Raw genomic sequence first — 18,047 nt, forward strand, 5'->3', positions numbered from 1 at the left:
GAGGATGGTTTGCTTGTTTTTAGCCATGGAGAGAGACTGGACTGGACACTCGTGTTGTGTTGTTGCTGCTGCTGTTTTTCACTATTAATTGACATGGCTGTCCACGGATGAGTTCAGAGGTTAGTTTTCAGTCTTTTTGTTACTCCTCACTCATCTCCGCTGACAGATGGAGTCATTTGTCTGCGATGTGCCGTGTTCTGTCCTGAAACTAATGGCTATGTCCTTGGTTTCCCACCGTGTTAGCAGGCAGACAGTATATCTGTCCCCGGCCTGGCTCTGTTGGTGTTAGCAGGCAGACAGTAATCTGTCCCCGGCCTGGCCTGTTGGTTGTTAGCAGGCAGACAGTATATCTGTCCCCCGGCCTGGCCTGTTGGTGTTAGCAGGCAGACAGTATATCTGTCCCCGGCTGGCCTGTTGGTGTTAGCAGGCAGACAGTATATCTGGCCCCGGCCTGGCCTGTTGGTGTTAGCAGGCAGACAGTATATCTGGCCCCCGGGCCTGGCCTGTTGGTGTTAGCAGGCAGACGTATATCTGTCCCGCCTGGCCTGTTGGTGTTAGCAGGCAGACAGTATATCTGGCCCCGGCCTGGCTGTTGGTCAAGCAGCAGACAGTATGTCTGTCCCGGCTGGCCTGTTGGTGTTAGCAGGCAGACAGTATATTTGGCCCCGGCCTGGCCTGTTGGTGTTAGCAGGCAGACAGTATAATCTGTCCCCGGCCTGGCTGTTGGTGTTAGCAGGCAGACAGTATATCTGTCCCCGGCCTGGCTGTTGGTGTTAGCAGGCAGACAGTAATCTGGCCCCGGGCTGGCCTGTTGGTGTGTAGCAGGCAGACAGTATATCTGTCCCCGGCCTGGCCTGTTGTGTTAGCAGGCAGACAGTATATCTGGCCCGGCTGGCGTGTTGGTGTTAGCAGGCAGACAGTATATCGTCCCCGGGCTGGCCTGTTGGTGTTAGCAGGCAGACAGTATATCTGGCCCGGCCTGGCCTGTGGTGTTAGCAGGCAGACAGTATATCTGTCCCCCGCCTGGCCTGTTGGTGTTAGCAGGCAGACAGATATCTGGCCCCGGCCTGGCCTGTTGGTGTTAGCAGGCAGAGTATATCTGTCCCCGGGCTGGTGTGGTGGTGGCAGGCAGACAGTATATCTGGCCCCGGCCTGGCCTGTTGGTGTTAGCAGGCAGACAGTATATCTGGCCCCGCCTGGCCTGTTGGTGTTAGCAGGCAGACAGTAATCTGGCCCCGGCCTGGCCTGTTGGTGTTAGCAGACAGACAGTATATCTGGCCCCGGCTGGCCTGTTGGTGTTAGCAGGCAGACAGTATATCTGTCCCGCCTGGCCCTGTTGCGTTAGGCAGACAGTATCTGTCCCCCGGCTGGCCGTTGGTGTTAGCAGGCAGACAGTATATCTGGCCCCGGCCTGGCCTGTTGGTGTTACAGGCAGATAGTATATCTGTCCCCCGGGCTGGCCTGGTTGGTGTTACAGCAGGACAGTATATCTGGCCCCGGCCTGGCCTGTTGGTGTTAGCAGGCAGACAGTATATCTGGCCCCGGCCTGGCCTGTGGTGTTAGCAGGCAGACAGTATATCTGGCCCCGGCCTGGCCTGTTGTGTTAGCAGACAGACAGTATATCTGGCCCCGGCCTGGCCTGTTGGTGTTAGCAGCAGACAGTATATCTGTCCCCGGCCTGCCTGTTTGCTGTTAGCAGGCAGACAGTATATCTGTCCCCGGCCTGGCCTGTTGGTGTTAGCAGGCAGACAGTATAATCTGTCCCCGGCCTGGCCTGTTGGTGTTAGCAGGCAGACAGTATATCTGTCCCCGGGCCTGGCCTGTTGGTGTTAGCAGGCAGACAGTATTATTGTCCCCCGGGCTGGCCTGTTGGTGTTAGCAGGCAGACAGTATATCTGGCCCCGGCCTGGCCTGTTGGTGTTAGCAGGCAGACAGTATATCTGGCCCCGGGCTGGCCTGTTGGTGTTAGCAGGCAGACAGTAATCTGTCCCCGGCCTGGCCTGTTGGTGTTAGCAGGCAGACAGTATATCTGGCCCCGGCCTGGCCGTGTTGGTCATAGCAGGCAGACAGTATATCTGTCCCCCGGCTGGCCTGTTGGTGTTAGCAGGCAGACAGTATATCTGGCCCCGGCCTGGCCTGTTGGTGTTAGCAGGCAGACAGTATATCTGTCCCCGGCCTGGCCTGTTGGTGTTAGCAGGCAGACAGTATATCTGTCCCCGGCCTGGCCTGTTGGTTTAGCAGGCAGACAGTATATCTGGCCCCCGGGTGGCCTGTTGGTGTTAGCAGGCAGACAGTATATCTGTCCCCGGCCTGGCCTGTTGGTGTTAGCAGGCAGACAGTATATCTGGCCCCGGCCTGGCGTGTTTGTGTTAGCAGGCAGACAGTATATCTGTCCCCCGGGCTGGCCTGTTGGTGTTAGCAGGCAGACAGTATATTCTGGCTCCGGCCTGGCCTGTTGTGTTAGCAGCAGACAGTATATCGTCCCCGGCCTGGCCTGTTGGTGTTAGCAGGCAGACAGTATATCTGGCCCCGGCCTGGCCTGTTGGTGTTAGCAGGCAGATAGTTATCTGTCCCCCGGGCTGGCCTGTTGGTGTTAGCAGGCAGACATATATGCTGGGCCCCCGGCCTGGCCTGTTGGTTTAGCAGGCAGACAGTATATCTGGGCCCGGCCTGGCCTGTTGTGTTAGCAGGCAGACATTATCTGCCCCGGCTGGCTGTTGGTGTTAGCAGACAGACAATATCTGGCCCGGCCTGGCCTGTTGGTGTTTAGCAGGCAGACAGTATATCTGTCCCCGCCTGGCCTGTTGCTGTTAGCAGGCAGACAGTATATCTGTCCCCCGGCCTGGCCTGTTGGTGTTAGCAGGCAGACAGTATATCTGGCCCCCGGGCTGGGCTGTTGGTGTTAGCAGGCAGACGTATATCTGCCCGGCCGCCTGTTGTGTTAGCAGGCAGACAGATATTCTGTCCCCGGCCTGGCTGTTGGTGTTAGCAGGCAGACAGAGATATCTGTCCCCGGCCTGGCCTGTTGGTGTTAGCAGGCAGACAGTATATCTGGCCCCCGGGCTGGCCTGTTGGTGTTGCAGGCAGACAGTATATCTGTCCCCGGGCTGGCCTGTTGGTGTTAGCAGGCAGACAGTATTATTCTGGCCCCCGGGCTGGCCTGTTGTGTTGCAGGCAGACAGTATATCTGGCCCCCGGGCTGGCCCTGTTGGGTTTAGCAGACAGACAGTATATTCTGGCCCCCGGGCTGGCCTGTTGGTGTTAGCAGGCAGACAGTATATCTGTCCCCGGCCTGGCCTGGTTGGTGTAGCAGGGCAGACAGTATATCTGGCCCCGGCCTGGCCTGTTGGTGTAGCAGGCAGACAGTATATCTGGCCCCGGCTGGCTGGTTGGGTGTTAGCAGGCCGACAGTATATCTGGCCCCGGCCTGGCCTGTTGGTGTTAGCAGGCAGACAGTATATCTGGCCCCGGCCGGCCTGTTGGTGTTAGCAGGCAGACAGTATATCTGGCCCCGGGCTGGCCTGTTGTGTTAGCAGGCAGACAGTAATCTGGCCCCGCGCCGGCTGTTAACACCAACAGGCCAGCCCGGGGGCCAGATATACTGTCTGCCTGCTAACACCAACAGGCCAGGCCGGGGGACAGATATACTGTCTGCCTGCTAACAGCAACAGGCCAGGCCGGGGACAGATATACTGTCTGCCTGCTAACACCAACAGGCCAGGCCGGGGCCAGATATACTGTCTGTCTGCTAACACCAACAGGCCAGGCCGGGGCCAGATATACTGTCTGCCTGCTAACACCAACAGGCCAGGCCGGGGGACAGATATACTGTCTGCCTGCTAACACCAACAGGCCAGGCCGGGGACAGATATACTGTCTGCCTGCTAACACCAACAGGCCAGGCCGGGGGACAGATATACTGTCTGCCTGCTAACACGGTGGGGAAACCAAGGACATAGCCATTAGTTTCAGGACAGAACACGGCACATCGCAGACAAATGACTCCATCTGTMAGCGGAGATGAGTGAGGAGTAACAAAAAGACTGAAAACTAACCTCTGAACTCATCCTGGACAGCCATGTCAATTAAATAGTGAAAAACAGCAGCAGCAACAACACAACACGAGTGTCCAGTCCAGTCTCTCTCCATGGCTAAAACAAGCAGACCATCATTCACARTACTGATGTAATTGATGTGTTTATTAGCTTACTGGGCTATAAAACCAACTGAATAGTTATCTGACATTCCATTATCACTAAATTTACTCCAAGTCCACCACAAAATCATTAACTAGCAAATACATAGCCATCAAAGCAAATTTTGTCAAAGAAAATATGTGCAGGTTTGCTCTATTCTAATGAAAGGATACCAGTGTTCTCCAGATGTGTGCTACAGTATATAAGAACCACACCAGACTTCAACTTCGATCACAGGTACAATCTGCAATGCTGCAATATGCTCAACATCGAAAGCACAGCGGTTCTATTATCTAGTATGTGAAAATTAGTGGCTTGGTGACATGGGTCACTGAGTTCACCAGGTCCTTAGGTCTGACAACTACCAGTGGTATAATATAGTCTACATCTGATCATATTTGACATGCAGGAGCTATCCATTTGACCTGAGTCTGGAGTAATGAGCGGCTGTCGACATACACTGGCCTGGTGAACAGTGAGAGAAAGAGAGAGAGAGAGATTGAAAGTGTTTTTGTAAGAGAAGAGAGAGAGACAGAGAGAGAGAGAGAGACAGAGAGAGAGAGAGAGAGAGAGAGAGAGAGAGAGAGAGAGAGAGAGAGCTCTGTCCTGTAATCTGACACCTAGAAACGTTGACTTGGTGTCTGGCTTTTCTTGCTCTGTCAACCTGTACGTGCCAGCTCCACTATCCGTAATGGTTCCACACAGACACACACTAACGCTCTTTCACATGCAAAAACACACACACACACAGGGTGTATGACAAATGAAATACAGTGCTAAGCACTTACATTAATTTTACAAATAAAGACACACTTTCCTGAAATAGCTGGAGACACTGAGGAAAACCAAACAAACAATACTGAACAATTATATGTACTCTATACCACAAAGTATTTCTAATGAGAAAAGTTGTAGTTCATCTATGGTAATCCTCTGTAAAACAGTAAGATAGACGTGCTGGAGGCAAAAAATGAGAGAACACAAACACACACACCCACACACACACACACACACACACACACACACACACGATACAGTGTACCCAGGTGATTTTACCTTTAAAAACATAACTTTTCCTTTAAACATTAAATCAGATCTAGAAAAGGAAAGCCAACCTACAGTGCCATATCTATGACCTCTTAGTGCTGTCACAGAAGGGGACACAACAGTCGCATAAACCAGGCTGCCGATTTAATAGTCTCTCCTTTGCAATCCTCCAGAGACTCTGGCTGCAACAATGTAAAACTGAGGAGAGGCTGAGTCTTTATAAAATAATATAAAAAAGACCTGACAAATTACGGGCTTGTTCTCTTTTTGCACACTCTGCTCTCAGCACATTTGGCTGTAAATGTCATGGTGAAGGTTTGAGTAATTTTTTGCTGTTGCTGCAGTGGATCTCTGGGCTTCTGTCTGCTCTTCACAGGGGGGAAATTATCTATGCCCACAAGATGAACAGCAACTAGATACATAGAAAGAAGGAATGGTATGATACCATGTGATTTTAGGTCTTTGTGTTCTATAAATCTCATCCAAACTACAATTTGTATACTGCCCAAACAGATCCACGGCCAAAGCAATCACTGTTGCACTGCACACTGCCCTATCCCACCTGGACAAGAGGAATAGCTATTTAAGAAAGCTTTTCACCAAATACAGCTCTGCTTTTAACACCATAGTGCCCTCTAAGCCCATCACTAAGCTCAGGGCCCTGGGTCTGAACCCCTCCTTGTGCAACTGGGTCCTGTACTTCCTGATGGGCCAACCCCAGGTGGTGAGGGTTGGCAACAGCACCTCCGCCACACTGCTCCTCAACCAGGGGTGTGTGCTCAGCCCCCTCCTGTATCCCCTGTTCACCCATAACTGCGTGGTTACGCACGACTCCAACTCAATCACCAAGTTTCCTGACGACGCGACAGTAATAGGCCTGATTACCAACAACAACTAGACAGCCTACAGGGAGGAGGTGAGGACCCTGGCGGATTGATGCCAGGAAAATAACCTCTCCCTCAATGTAAAAAAACAAAGGAGCTAATTRTGGACTACAGGAGACAGAAGTGGGAGAGGTTAAAAGCCTCAAGTTCCTTGGTGTGCACATCACTAAGGTGTGTCACGGTCTGTTCACTCTGCTATCATCTAGCAGACAGAGACAGTACAGGTGCATCAAAGCCAGGACCGAAAGATTGAAAAACAGTTTCTATCTCCAGGCAATCATACTGTTGAACAGCAATCRCACCATCTCCTGTAGTAAGAGACAAAAATACTCACTCACACAAGCTCACACACACAAGCTCACACACACACACAATTCTGTACTCACATATACACTCAGACACGCATACGTCCATACTCACTCACTCACTCACTCACTGACTCACTCACTCACACACACGCACACACACGCACACACACACGCACACACACAGCCAACGCTGCTGTCCCATGTTGAGTGCATTCAGAAAGTATTCACACCCCTTAACTTTTTCCACATTTTGTTGTGTTACAGCCAGAATTGAAAATTGATTAAGTTCAGATTTTGTGTCACTGGCCTATACACAATAACCCATACTGTCAAAGTGGAATTATGTTTTTAGAAAGTTTAACAAATTAATTCAACCCCATTGTTATGGCAAGCCTAAATAAATTCAGGAGTAAAAATGTGCTTAACAAGTCACAAAATAAGTTGCATGGACTCAATCTGTGTGCAATAATAGTGTTTAACATTATTTTTGAATGACTACCTCATCTATGTACCCCACCCATACAATAATCTGTAAATTCCTTCAATCTAGCACTGAATTTCAAACAGAGATTCAACTACAAAGACCAGGGAAGATTTCCAATGCCTCGCAAAGATTGGCACCTATTGGCAAACTGGGTTGGGGAGTAAAGTATAAAAMCGGTAACTGTAATCCGTTACGTTACCAGCWAAAATATTGTAATCAGATTACAGATACTTTTGAAAAACTAGATGATTACTTCGAGGATTACTTTTAAATTCAGAAAGGATGTTTGCGGGAAAAAAATATTATTGACACTTCTCTGTTTTCTCAATAACATTGAAATCAGCATTGAAAAAGGCGCAAGTTTAAGTTTGTTCCACCAGAGCGAGTCTGATCGCAAGTCAGAGACCACTTTTGCGGGAAAAGAGCAGGAAGAGGATTTTGTAGGCTACAGTCCAAGCTATGTCTTCCAATGGTGCGACTGTTGTCGGAATTCAAAGATTATCCAACTTGAATAAACGCTTGGAGGTAAGGACGAAAGCAGTGGTGTAGTCTACGGCGATACGGATATCACTTATTCTTGATATCAACATAGCGCATTGATGTGAATCACACTGCTGCTCTCTCATTAAGCCATTTGCGCCTTACGGATTGTGGTTGTTATGAATGGCTGTTCACAAATCTAAATGTGTATTTGAACCCAATAATGGTTGAATTCAAGAAGTTTAAGCTGCCTATCAATCATTGTTTGGCGCCCCCACAAACCAAGGGGGGGGCGCCAAACCAGAGGACATTTCTCTAAGAAGTATGATCTTTGTCCGCATGTGCAGTTGCAAACCATAGTCTGGCTTTTTTATGGCGGTTTTGGAGCAGTGGCTTCTTCCTTGCTGAGCGGCCTTTCAGGTTATGTCGATATAGGACTCGTTTTACTGTGGATACACATACTTTTGTACTGGTGTCCTCCTTCACAAGGTCCTTTGCTGTTGTTCTGGGATTGATTCACACCAAGGTACGTTCATCTCTAGGAGACAGAATGTGTCTCCTTTCTGAGCGGTATGACGGCTGAGTGGTCCCATGGTGTTCATACTTGCGTATTATTGTTTGTACAGATGAACGTGGTACCTTCAGGCGTTTGGAAATTGCTCCCAAGGATGAACCAGACTTGTGGAGGTCTACAATTTCTTTCTGGGGTCTTGGCTGATTTCTTTAGATTTTTCCATGATGTCAAGCAAAGAGGCACTGAGTTGGAAGGTAGGCCTTGAAATACATACACAGGTACACCTCCAATTGACTTAAATGATGTAATTTAGCCTATCAGAAGCTTCTAAAGCCATGACATCATTTTCTGGAATTTTCCAAGCTGTTTAAAGACACAGTCAACTTAGTGTATGTAAACTTCTGACCCACTGGAATTGTGATACAGTGAATTATAAGTGAAATAATCTGTCTGTAAACAATTGTTGGAAAATTACTTGTGTCATCCACAAAGTAGATGTCCTAACCGACTTGCCAAAACTATAGTTTGTTAACAAGACATTTGTGGAGTGGTTGAAAAACGAGTTTTAATGACACCAACCTAAGTGTATGTAAACTTCCAACTTCAACTGTATGTACAATTTAGATGTACAAAAATGGATGTAGCATCTACAGATTGCCCCTTTAAGTTTATTGAAAGTGTGCGAGTTTGAGCATGTGTCCATTAGRCCTATGGATTTTTTTTATCAGTATGAATTAGATTGAGCAATAATAGCCCCACTTTTATTCTGTAGGCTGGGATCCACACTATGCAGCTGTTGCAAGAACGCATTTTCACTGGTTTCAAAAACGATGATTGATAGGCAACCCCCCCTTGGGTTGTGCCGTGGCGGAAATCTTTGTGGGCTATACTCGGCCTTGTTTCAGCATGGTAAGTTGATGGTTGGAGATATCCCTCTAGTGGTGTGGGGGCTGTGCTTTGGCAAAGTGGGTGGGGTTATATCCTGCCTGTTTGGCCCTGTCAGGGGGTATCATCGGATGGGGCCACAGTGTCTCCTGACCCCTCCTGTCTCAGCCTCCAGTATTTATGCTGCAGTAGTTTATGTGTCGGGGGGCTAGGGTCAGTCTATTATATCTGGAGTATTTCTCCTGTCTTATCCGGTGTCCTGTGTGAATTTAAGTATGCTCTCTCTAATTCTCTCTTTCTCTTGGAGGAGGACCTGAGCCCTAGGACCATGCCTCAGGACTACCTGGCATGATGACTCCTTGCTGTCCCCAGTCAACCTGGCCGTGCTGCTGCTCCAGTTTCAACTGTTCTGCCTGCGGCTATGGAACCCTGACCTGTTCACCAGACGTGCTACCTGTCCCAGACCTGCTGTTTTCAACTCTCTAGATACAGCAGGAGCGGTAGAGATACTCTCAATGATCGGCTATGAAAAGCCAACTGACATTTACTCCTGAGGTGCTGACTTGTTGCACCCTCGACAACTACTGTGATTATTATTATTTGACCATGCTGGTCATTTATAAACATTTTAACATCTTGGCCATGTTCTGTTATAATCTCCACCCGGCACAGCCAGAAGAAGACTGGCCACCCCTCATAGCCTGGTTCCTCTCTAGGTTTCTTCTTAGGTTTTGGCCTTTCTAGGGAGTTTTCTCTAGACCTGTCTCTTATACACATCTAGATGTGTATAAGAGACAGGCTCTATATATATCAATTTGATTTGGTCTAATGAAACAAAAATATAACTGTTTTTGGCCATAATGACCATCATTATGTTTAGAGGAAAAAGGGGGAGGCTTGCAAGCCGAAGAACACCATCCCAACCGTGAAGAACGGGGGTGGCAGCATCGTGTTGTGGGGGTGCTTTTCTGCACGAGGGACTGGTGCACTTCACAAAATAGATGGCATCATGCGGGAGGAAAATTATGTGGATATATTGAAGCAACATCTCAAGACATCAGTCAGGAAGTTAAAGCATGGTTGCAAATGTGTCTTCCAAATGGACAATGACCCCAAGCAAATTGGTAAAATAGCTTAAAGACAACAAAGTCAAGGTATTGGAGTGGCCATCACAAAGCCCTGACCTCAATGCAATAGAAAATGTGTGGGCAGAACTGAAAAAGCAGGCCTACAAGAACTGAAAAAGGAGGCCTACAAACCTGACTCAGTTACACCAGCTCTGTTAGGAGGAATGGGCCAAAATTCACCCAACTTATTGTGGGAAGCTTGTGGAAGGCTACCCGAAAACGTTTGACCCTGTAACGCTCTTCTACTTCGTCCTCCTCCTCAGACGAGGAGAGGCGAGAAGGATCGGAGGACCAATTTGCAGTGTAGTAATTTGACATGATATTTATTAAAGAATAAAGACAAATACGAAAAACACTTGAGAATTTACAAAATCATAAACGGAGTCAACAGACCTGAACAAACGAACTTACATAACACGAAGAACGCACGAACAGGAAAATAGACTACACAAAAACCGAACGAACAAAACGAAACAGTCCCGTGTGGTGCAAACAGACACAGACACGGAAGACAACCACCCACAACAAACAATGTGAAACCACCTACCTTAATATGGTTCTCAATCAGAGGAGATGAAAACCACCTGCCTCTAATTGAGAACCATATCAGGTCACCCATTAACCAACATAGAAACACATAACATAGAATGCCCACCCACACTCACGCCCTGACCGACTAACACATACAAAAACAACAGAAAACAGGTCAGGAACGTGACAGACCCAAGTTAAACAATTTAAAGGCAATGCTACCAAATACTATTTGAGTGTATGTAAACTTCTGACCCACTGGGAATGTGATGAAAGAAATAAAAGCTGAAATAAATCATTCTCTCTACTATTCTTCTGACATTTCATATTCTTAAAATAAAGTGGTGATCCTAACTGACCTAAGACAGGGCATTTTTACTTGGATTAAATGTCAGGAATTGTGAAAAACKGAGTTTAAATGTATTTGGCTAAGGTGTATGTAAACTTCTGACTTAAACTGTATACATATCCATTGATTGTTGAAGAATATAACTTATAAATGCCTCATGAGTTTAGTTCAACTGTCACACTCCATGAGAACCCAAAATATGAAGTTGTTTTTCTCCAATATTTGTAAACATTGTAATTGTAAACAAACACTGTATAGCCTCATAACATGTTTAAAACAATAATGTTGATATCATGGATGGTCAGTCCTTGCATCCATAGCCCTGAATATTATTAATCTGAGTGGTTACATTTCTCCAGGCCCATACCTCAGCTTTTTATCAAAACAGAGGTGGGTCGACCGTGTTGTTATTGTTTCATTTGTGGATTTGCCCTTTAAACAGTTGCATATTATCAAGATATCAAAGTGTCACCAACTAAAAGGTAAACAATAGGCCTATAGYAAATGCAGCATATGGAATTCATGTTTCACATGTAAATAGMACTTTTCTGTAGAACTCAAAGCATGCCRTTCCATGAGCGCGACATTTATTTTTCAACTCGAATCAATGAGCCCAATCAGTCCTCTATGACAACAAAATCATAATCAACAGAGTAGGGCTGGCCAATAACATGGAACCCAAACCGGTTGCGCGCGTGCGCTATCGTGCATAAATTTATTTTGCCCCCCCACACCAAACGCAATCACGACACGCAGGTTAAAATATCAAAACAAACTCTGAACCAATGACATTAATTTGGGGACAGGTCGAAAAGCATTAAACATGTATGGCAATTTAGCTAGTTAGCTTGCACTTGCTAGCTAACGTTAATTTGTCCTATTTAGCTAGCTTGCTGTTGCTAGCTAGATATAAACATTGAGTTGTTATTTTACCTGAAATGCACAAGGACCTCTACTCCGACAATTAATCCACACATAAAACGGCCAACCGAATCGTTTCTAGTCATCTCTCCTCCTTCCAGGCTTTTTCATCGTTTAACTTATATGGTGATCGCATCTAAACTTTCATTGTATTACCACGAMTACTGGCAAAACAGTTCGTCTTTCAATCACCCACGTGGGTATAACCAATGAGGAGATGGCACGTGGGTATCTGCTTCTATAAACCAATGAGGAGATGGGAGAGGCAGGACTTGCAGCGCGATCTGCATCAGAAATAGGAATGAGTTCTATTTTAGCCCTTGGCGTCGCAGACGCTCGTTGGCGCGCGCGAGCAGTGTGGGTGCAATAATTGAATAACATGGATTTCCACATTTATTTTGCGACGCTCGTGCACGCGACGTGTCCGGTCTGGTCAGCATGTATAACATTTATTGGAATGACTGGAATTCTGATAGAATTGGGTTTTTAATGTAAAGATATAATTTAATCGTATGATTATATGTAGTAGAAAGCGATGGGTTTGAAAAAGCCAACACAACCAACCCATAAAGTAAAATGTAACATCCGTATATGGCCAGCTATGTAAACTTTAACATTGATTTATCCTGCAATAGATGTTCAATTGGGAACATGATTTTTTCTTCTTCTTCTCTTGTCTCTTAAGGGGAAAGTAATCTAAAAGTAACTGAATGTAATCAGATTACGTTACTGAGTTTGGGTAATCAAAAAGTTACGTTACTGATTACAATTTTGGACAGGTAACCAGTAACTGTAACAGATTACATTTAAAAAGTAACCTACCCAACCATGTTGGTAAATGGGTAAAAATAAAAATGCAGACATTGAAAATCCCTTTGAGCATGGTAAAGTTAATAATTACACTTWGGATGGTGTATCAATACACCCAGTCACTACAAAGATATGTCCTTCCTAACTCAGTTGCCGGAAACCGCTCAGGGATTTCACCATGAGACCAATGGTGACTTTAAAACAGTTACAGAGTTTAATGGCTGTGTTATTGTAGTTACTCCACAATAACTAACCTAATTGACAGAGTGAAAAGAAGGAAGCCTATACAGAATAAAAAGTAAAATAAGGCACAAAAGTAAAAATGCTAAAGATTTCGCAAAGAAATTCACTTTATGTCCTTAATACAAAGCATTATGTTGGGGCAAATCCAACACAACACATCACTGAGTACTATTCTTCATATTTTCAAGCATGGTGGGGGCTGCATCATGTTATGAGTATGCTTGTCATCTGCAATGACTAGGGAGTTTTTTGGGGATAAAAAGAAACAGAATAGAGCTAAGCACAGGCAAAATCCTATAGGAAAACCTGGTTCAATATGGGAAACAAACTCACCTTTCAGCAGGACAATAACCTAAAACACATGGCCAAATATACACTGGAGTTGCTTACCAGGTGACATTGAATGGCCTAGTTACAGTATTGACTTAAATCGGCTTTAAAAATCTATGGCAAGACTTGAAAATGGCTGTCTAGCAATGATCAACAACCAACTTGACAGAATAATGTGGAAATATTGTACAATCCAGGTGTGCAAAGCTCTTAGAGACTTACCCCGAAAGAATCACAGCTGTAATCACTGCCAAAGGTGATTCTAACATGTATTGAATCAGAGGTGTGAATACTTATGTAAATTAGATATGTCTGTATTTAATTTTCAACACATTTGCAAAAAATTCTACAGATTTTCACTTTGTCATTATGGGGTATTGTGTGTTGATGGGTGAGAAAATAATTACTTTGGATTTCAGGCTGTAACACAACGAAATGTGTAATAAGTCAAGGGGTATGAAAACTTTCTGAAGGCCCTGTATATTAGAGACATTAAACACTGGACACTTCCCGTTTCTTTTATACCGTTTTTTACACTGTGCATTGATATACTGTATTCTCACATAGCTCATTCAAATATATCAATTTTTTTTTACACTGTTTATACACACTGCGTATTTATATACAGGATTCTTGACATAGCTCTCTGTAATATATCTATGGCTGTACATATCATTCTTAGTATATCTTTTTGGTGTATATGCAAAGATTGCATTTGGATTACTAACACAGCGTTGGATTCATCCTGACATTCTTGATTTCTGGTTTCTCGTTTTTTGATTATTTATTATTTGTGTACATGTTTGACATTTTACTGCACTGTTAGGAGCTTGTAACACAAGCAGTTCGCTTCACCCGCTATAACATCTGCTAAACTGGGTTCTCGACCAATAACATTTTATTTTTTGCACTAAAATACATTTGCCACATGCTGATGTTGATTTATAGAGTGAAACACATCTCATAGCTTGGACTTGATGACTATAACGTGACAAAGCATCAGGATAAAATGTAACAACAGAATACCGAGAATTTAGTATGACTTCCCCCAGCAACACAAGGCATGCAGCGCTTGAGTAACAACAACACCTCAATGGACATTGTGTGCTTGCGTGCATGTGTGAGTTTGCGTGTGCGAACCAGTAAACTCTTCAAAAGGGATTCCCCCATGGTGCTTTTATCTTGAGGGGCCAAGTACATTGAATTCAGCCCACCCAACTGAAACCCTGTCAAAGGAAGCTAATACTGGATAGAGGCCAAAACATTAGCAGAACTAAATCCACTCAAGAGATAGGAGTAGAAACCTACAAAAACAACATGGCAAATCTATGCTGAAATGTTACCTTCAACAGCATTTTTTACCTCTAAATTAAGACGGAGAGAGTAAGCAGGCAAAGAGAGCCATTATAGTCAGACTCCCGTATGTTCCTGCCAGGAACGGTGGGAAGAGAAGAGAAGCAAGGGGGGGGGCATGAAAAGGTCCAAGTCACTTTGTTCTTCTTCATTTTGGAAACGAACTCTGGTTGAACCCAGAACGACGCCAGGCAGTTTGAAAAAAAACAGGCATAACTCTCTCCCTACTCTAAGCATACTCCTCTGAGAAGGAAGGGGGCCGGGGCCAAACCTCACTGGCTTCTCACAAACTGGACTTAATTTCTTCTCCCTCCTTTTTTCTAAAATGAAAACCACACAGGGTTCGCTGTTAATAACTCGTCTTTTTTTGAAGCACTGTACCAGAGTGACTCACAGTAATGAAATGTCCGTAAATTAACCTTTAGAGGCAAATTAGGAAGACGATATAACACGGCCTCCTTTACTGAATCCATTTGTTTTCTTATTTCTTTGGCTGGCTACAGACAGTCATGATAGTCGCTGGAAACATTTTTCCACGTTAAAGTCAGAGTGAGTGATAACATCCTCTAACAATTTCAAAAGAGTATCCCGTTAAAAGGCATGTTCTGAGATATGTCTTCAGAGATATGTCTTCAGAGATATGTCTTCAGAGATATGTCTTCAGAGATATGTCTTCAGAGATTATCTCTCAAGAGATATGTCTTCAGAGATAGTGTCTTCAGAGATATGTCTTCAGAGATATGTCTTTCAGAGATATGTCTTCAGAGATATCTCTTCAAGAGATATGTCTTCAGAGATATGTCTTCAGAGATATGTCTTCAGAGATATCTCTTCAGAGATATGTCTTCAGAGATATCTCTTCAGAGATATGTATTAGATTGCGGTTTGACTTCCATTTTCTACATATCTCTTTAGTAGGCTAGAACTTGGACTTTTACCAAGAATAGTCACATACTTTCTTTTATAAACAGAGACAAGTGCTTCTTCTTTTTAATATTGTGTTAAGTGCCTATATTTCACAGATTCTTATACATGACTTTGACCCTCGCTTCAAACCCAAACAGAGAAAATCCCTCTGGCCAGCATCAGCATGTAGAAACACTCACAGCGTGTCACAAACAAACAGCATCACACTTGGCAAGGAAAAATATGATGACACAGAACGAAGTGAATTAGTGTAGCCCTAATACATGTTTCAGTGACACCACCTTGGTTGTACAGTAAGTCTTCTCTGCTGTCTGTTCCAAATGTGTGTGTCTGCTTTTGGCCTACTGACTGACACACATAAGGATGTTTGGTTGTGTGGTAATACACATAGATACAGTAGGATGCCACAAAGCACCATGTTGCATTGTAGAACCATATTGTTAAGAATATGGGTTAACTTCCTGAACACATACAGTATGTTTAGAAATGTAATATAAATATTATAATGTTGAAAATATGGTTGTTATAAATAATAATGTGGGCTATAAGTCGTTTTGGCCATAATAACTTCATWAAAATGCCACATAAGAAAAAAGGTTTGAGAAAAAAAGATTGATACAAGTTATTCTTTCAATGTGGTAGAATTTCACCTTACCTGTTTTCTCTTTTATATCACACAAGACGTTGAAGAGAGCCGGTTTCATCCTGTGACAGTTCAGGGCATGTTTCCTATAAAAAAGGGGAAACACACACAACTTTATAACCAAATCCAATAAGATGAGGAAATAGTAATAACTGCAAAAGTGTTCTGCATGGAATTGTATCATATCTAAAATGAGGAGACTTGTTTGATCACTGTCAATTTGATAAGGAACMATAAAGCCCATCCATGCTATTGATATTAACAATGCATATTATTCTGAATGTAGTATTGAACAACCCTTCAATCACAGTGATCTAAACTAAAGAACTAATGTATAGCATAGTCTTATTCTTTAATAGAGAAAACACTTTGGTGTAAAATGTACTTTTATAGTGTCTCCATTGTCTCAACAAACCACACTTGGAACACTTGTCGTCCCACTACACTTGATCTATAACCACTAAGATGAATTAACATGAATAGCACGGGTCATTTCAATTTTAATTCACGGTGGGATGTCAATAATGAATATGATCCAATCTATCCTATGTAATCTATTCTTGCACAGGAACACGAATAGATGTGATCGTTGTCTCAATTTCGAGGCGCAGCACTGGTGCTGCGATAACCTTTATTGCCGTTGGCTAAAAAGAAACAAAGTATCCAAAAGGAATGCACCCCCAACATGTAACACAGCGGGGAATTACTGTGTAATCTCATATGTAACAATATACAAGGCGATTGGAAATTGGGAAGAGGATGCACCCCGCTCAGTTGTAGTTGCAGTAGTTTAATATCGTCATACATTTTTTTACATTTTTGATGACACTGTTCATTTAAAAGTTAACTTTCACAAAATAAAAACTGGTCGGTTGAAGGTAGATTAACGTTACGCACTTTATTTCCTACGAGCAGTTGTTGCGTTCGGGTGGGCGTAATTGTTTTCGTTGGATAGCATGAATGCACATCATATTATTACAATGTAGGCCTACAGTAGTTATTTCTTAATTCATAAATATGCTATCTTGGTATTACTTTGAAAATAATATAATTTTCTATGCCACCGTACCTGGCCTGCGCTTCGTCCAGGCTTTGGTCTGTGATTGTCATTATTTGCTGTAATATGTCTCCAATGTCCTGCTTTCTTCCATCTCCGTCCGTCCCTCCTGTGCCATCCTGCATATTTTGCGCCAGGCCGGGGTGTCGGGCCATTCCCACGCCGTGGGAGTGCATCAACCGAGGCTGCTCGTCCATCCTTGACCGCGCTCTTCGCCTCGCCCCCAACTGACCAGCACTTTTTTTTCACGGCAACAGAAGAAATATCCTTAGAAATTCCTTTGGATCCCTCTCTCTTTCCTCCTCTCTCACCCTCTCTCTCTCTCTCTCTATTTTCTCTCTCCCTGGTAAGCTTTCCTGTATCGGAAAGGGAAAGATAATGACAAACGCTCGCTCTATCCGCTCTCTCTCTCTCCCAGCTGGTTTGGTTGAAATCTGATATGAATAGCTGCTTTAGGCTCTGGCCACTCCTGCACAGCTACTGTAGAAAAAAAGTAGATTCAACTTTAAAGGGTTTCAAATCGTGTCAAAACTGACGTGCACAGAGCACGTTATATGCCTTTCCCAATTTCCTTAAAAGCTTGATGGACGGAACATGTAACAGTCACAATCTCAGAGGGTTAGTGAAAGTAACACCAATTGTTATTGTTTCGCTTATGTCTGTAGCAACTGACACACAACCAGAGTATGGAATAAAAGCCTCCGCCCCCTGAGCCACGATTGGAGAAGAAGGGGGCATAAGTCCCACCTCCGTCTCCTCAAGAAAAGTCAATCATCTTTTTCGGGACGCGGCAATAAACATAAAATGTGAGCGTTAACACTGGGTCTGGACCTTCTTTAACAGCTCAGTGGTCTGGACGTGGTGGCAATACAATGATGGATAGAGACTGAATATGTAATAAATATTTGGGCTTGGCACCAAAGCTCTGTACCTGATGTCACAAGGAACAGGCACCCCA

The 18,047-nt window shown here is 44.4% G+C and overlaps 1 protein-coding gene across 3 annotated transcripts in view; it reads right to left on the minus strand.

The window, feature by feature from the left end:
• The window catches only part of LOC111979232 (pre-B-cell leukemia transcription factor 1), an 83,531-nt gene extending 65,766 nt beyond the window's left edge, over positions 1-17,765 (minus strand). For 2 of the 3 annotated variants that reach the window (XM_024009628.1, XM_024009627.1), the window contains exons 1-2: positions 17,102-17,765; positions 16,045-16,118 (exon numbers count right to left, since the gene is read on the minus strand). In XM_024009628.1, the coding sequence (XP_023865396.1) occupies positions 16,045-16,118; positions 17,102-17,286 (259 nt within the window). In that variant the 5' untranslated portion in view covers positions 17,287-17,765. The remainder of the gene's footprint in view (positions 1-16,044; positions 16,119-17,101) is intronic. The other variant, XM_024009629.2, reaches the window with a different exon arrangement.
• Between the last annotated feature and the right edge of the window lie 282 nt (positions 17,766-18,047).

Source organism: Salvelinus sp. IW2-2015, linkage group LG19 (assembly GCF_002910315.2).
Source record: "Salvelinus sp. IW2-2015 linkage group LG19, ASM291031v2, whole genome shotgun sequence".
Taxonomy (NCBI): Eukaryota; Metazoa; Chordata; class Actinopteri; order Salmoniformes; family Salmonidae; genus Salvelinus; species Salvelinus sp. IW2-2015.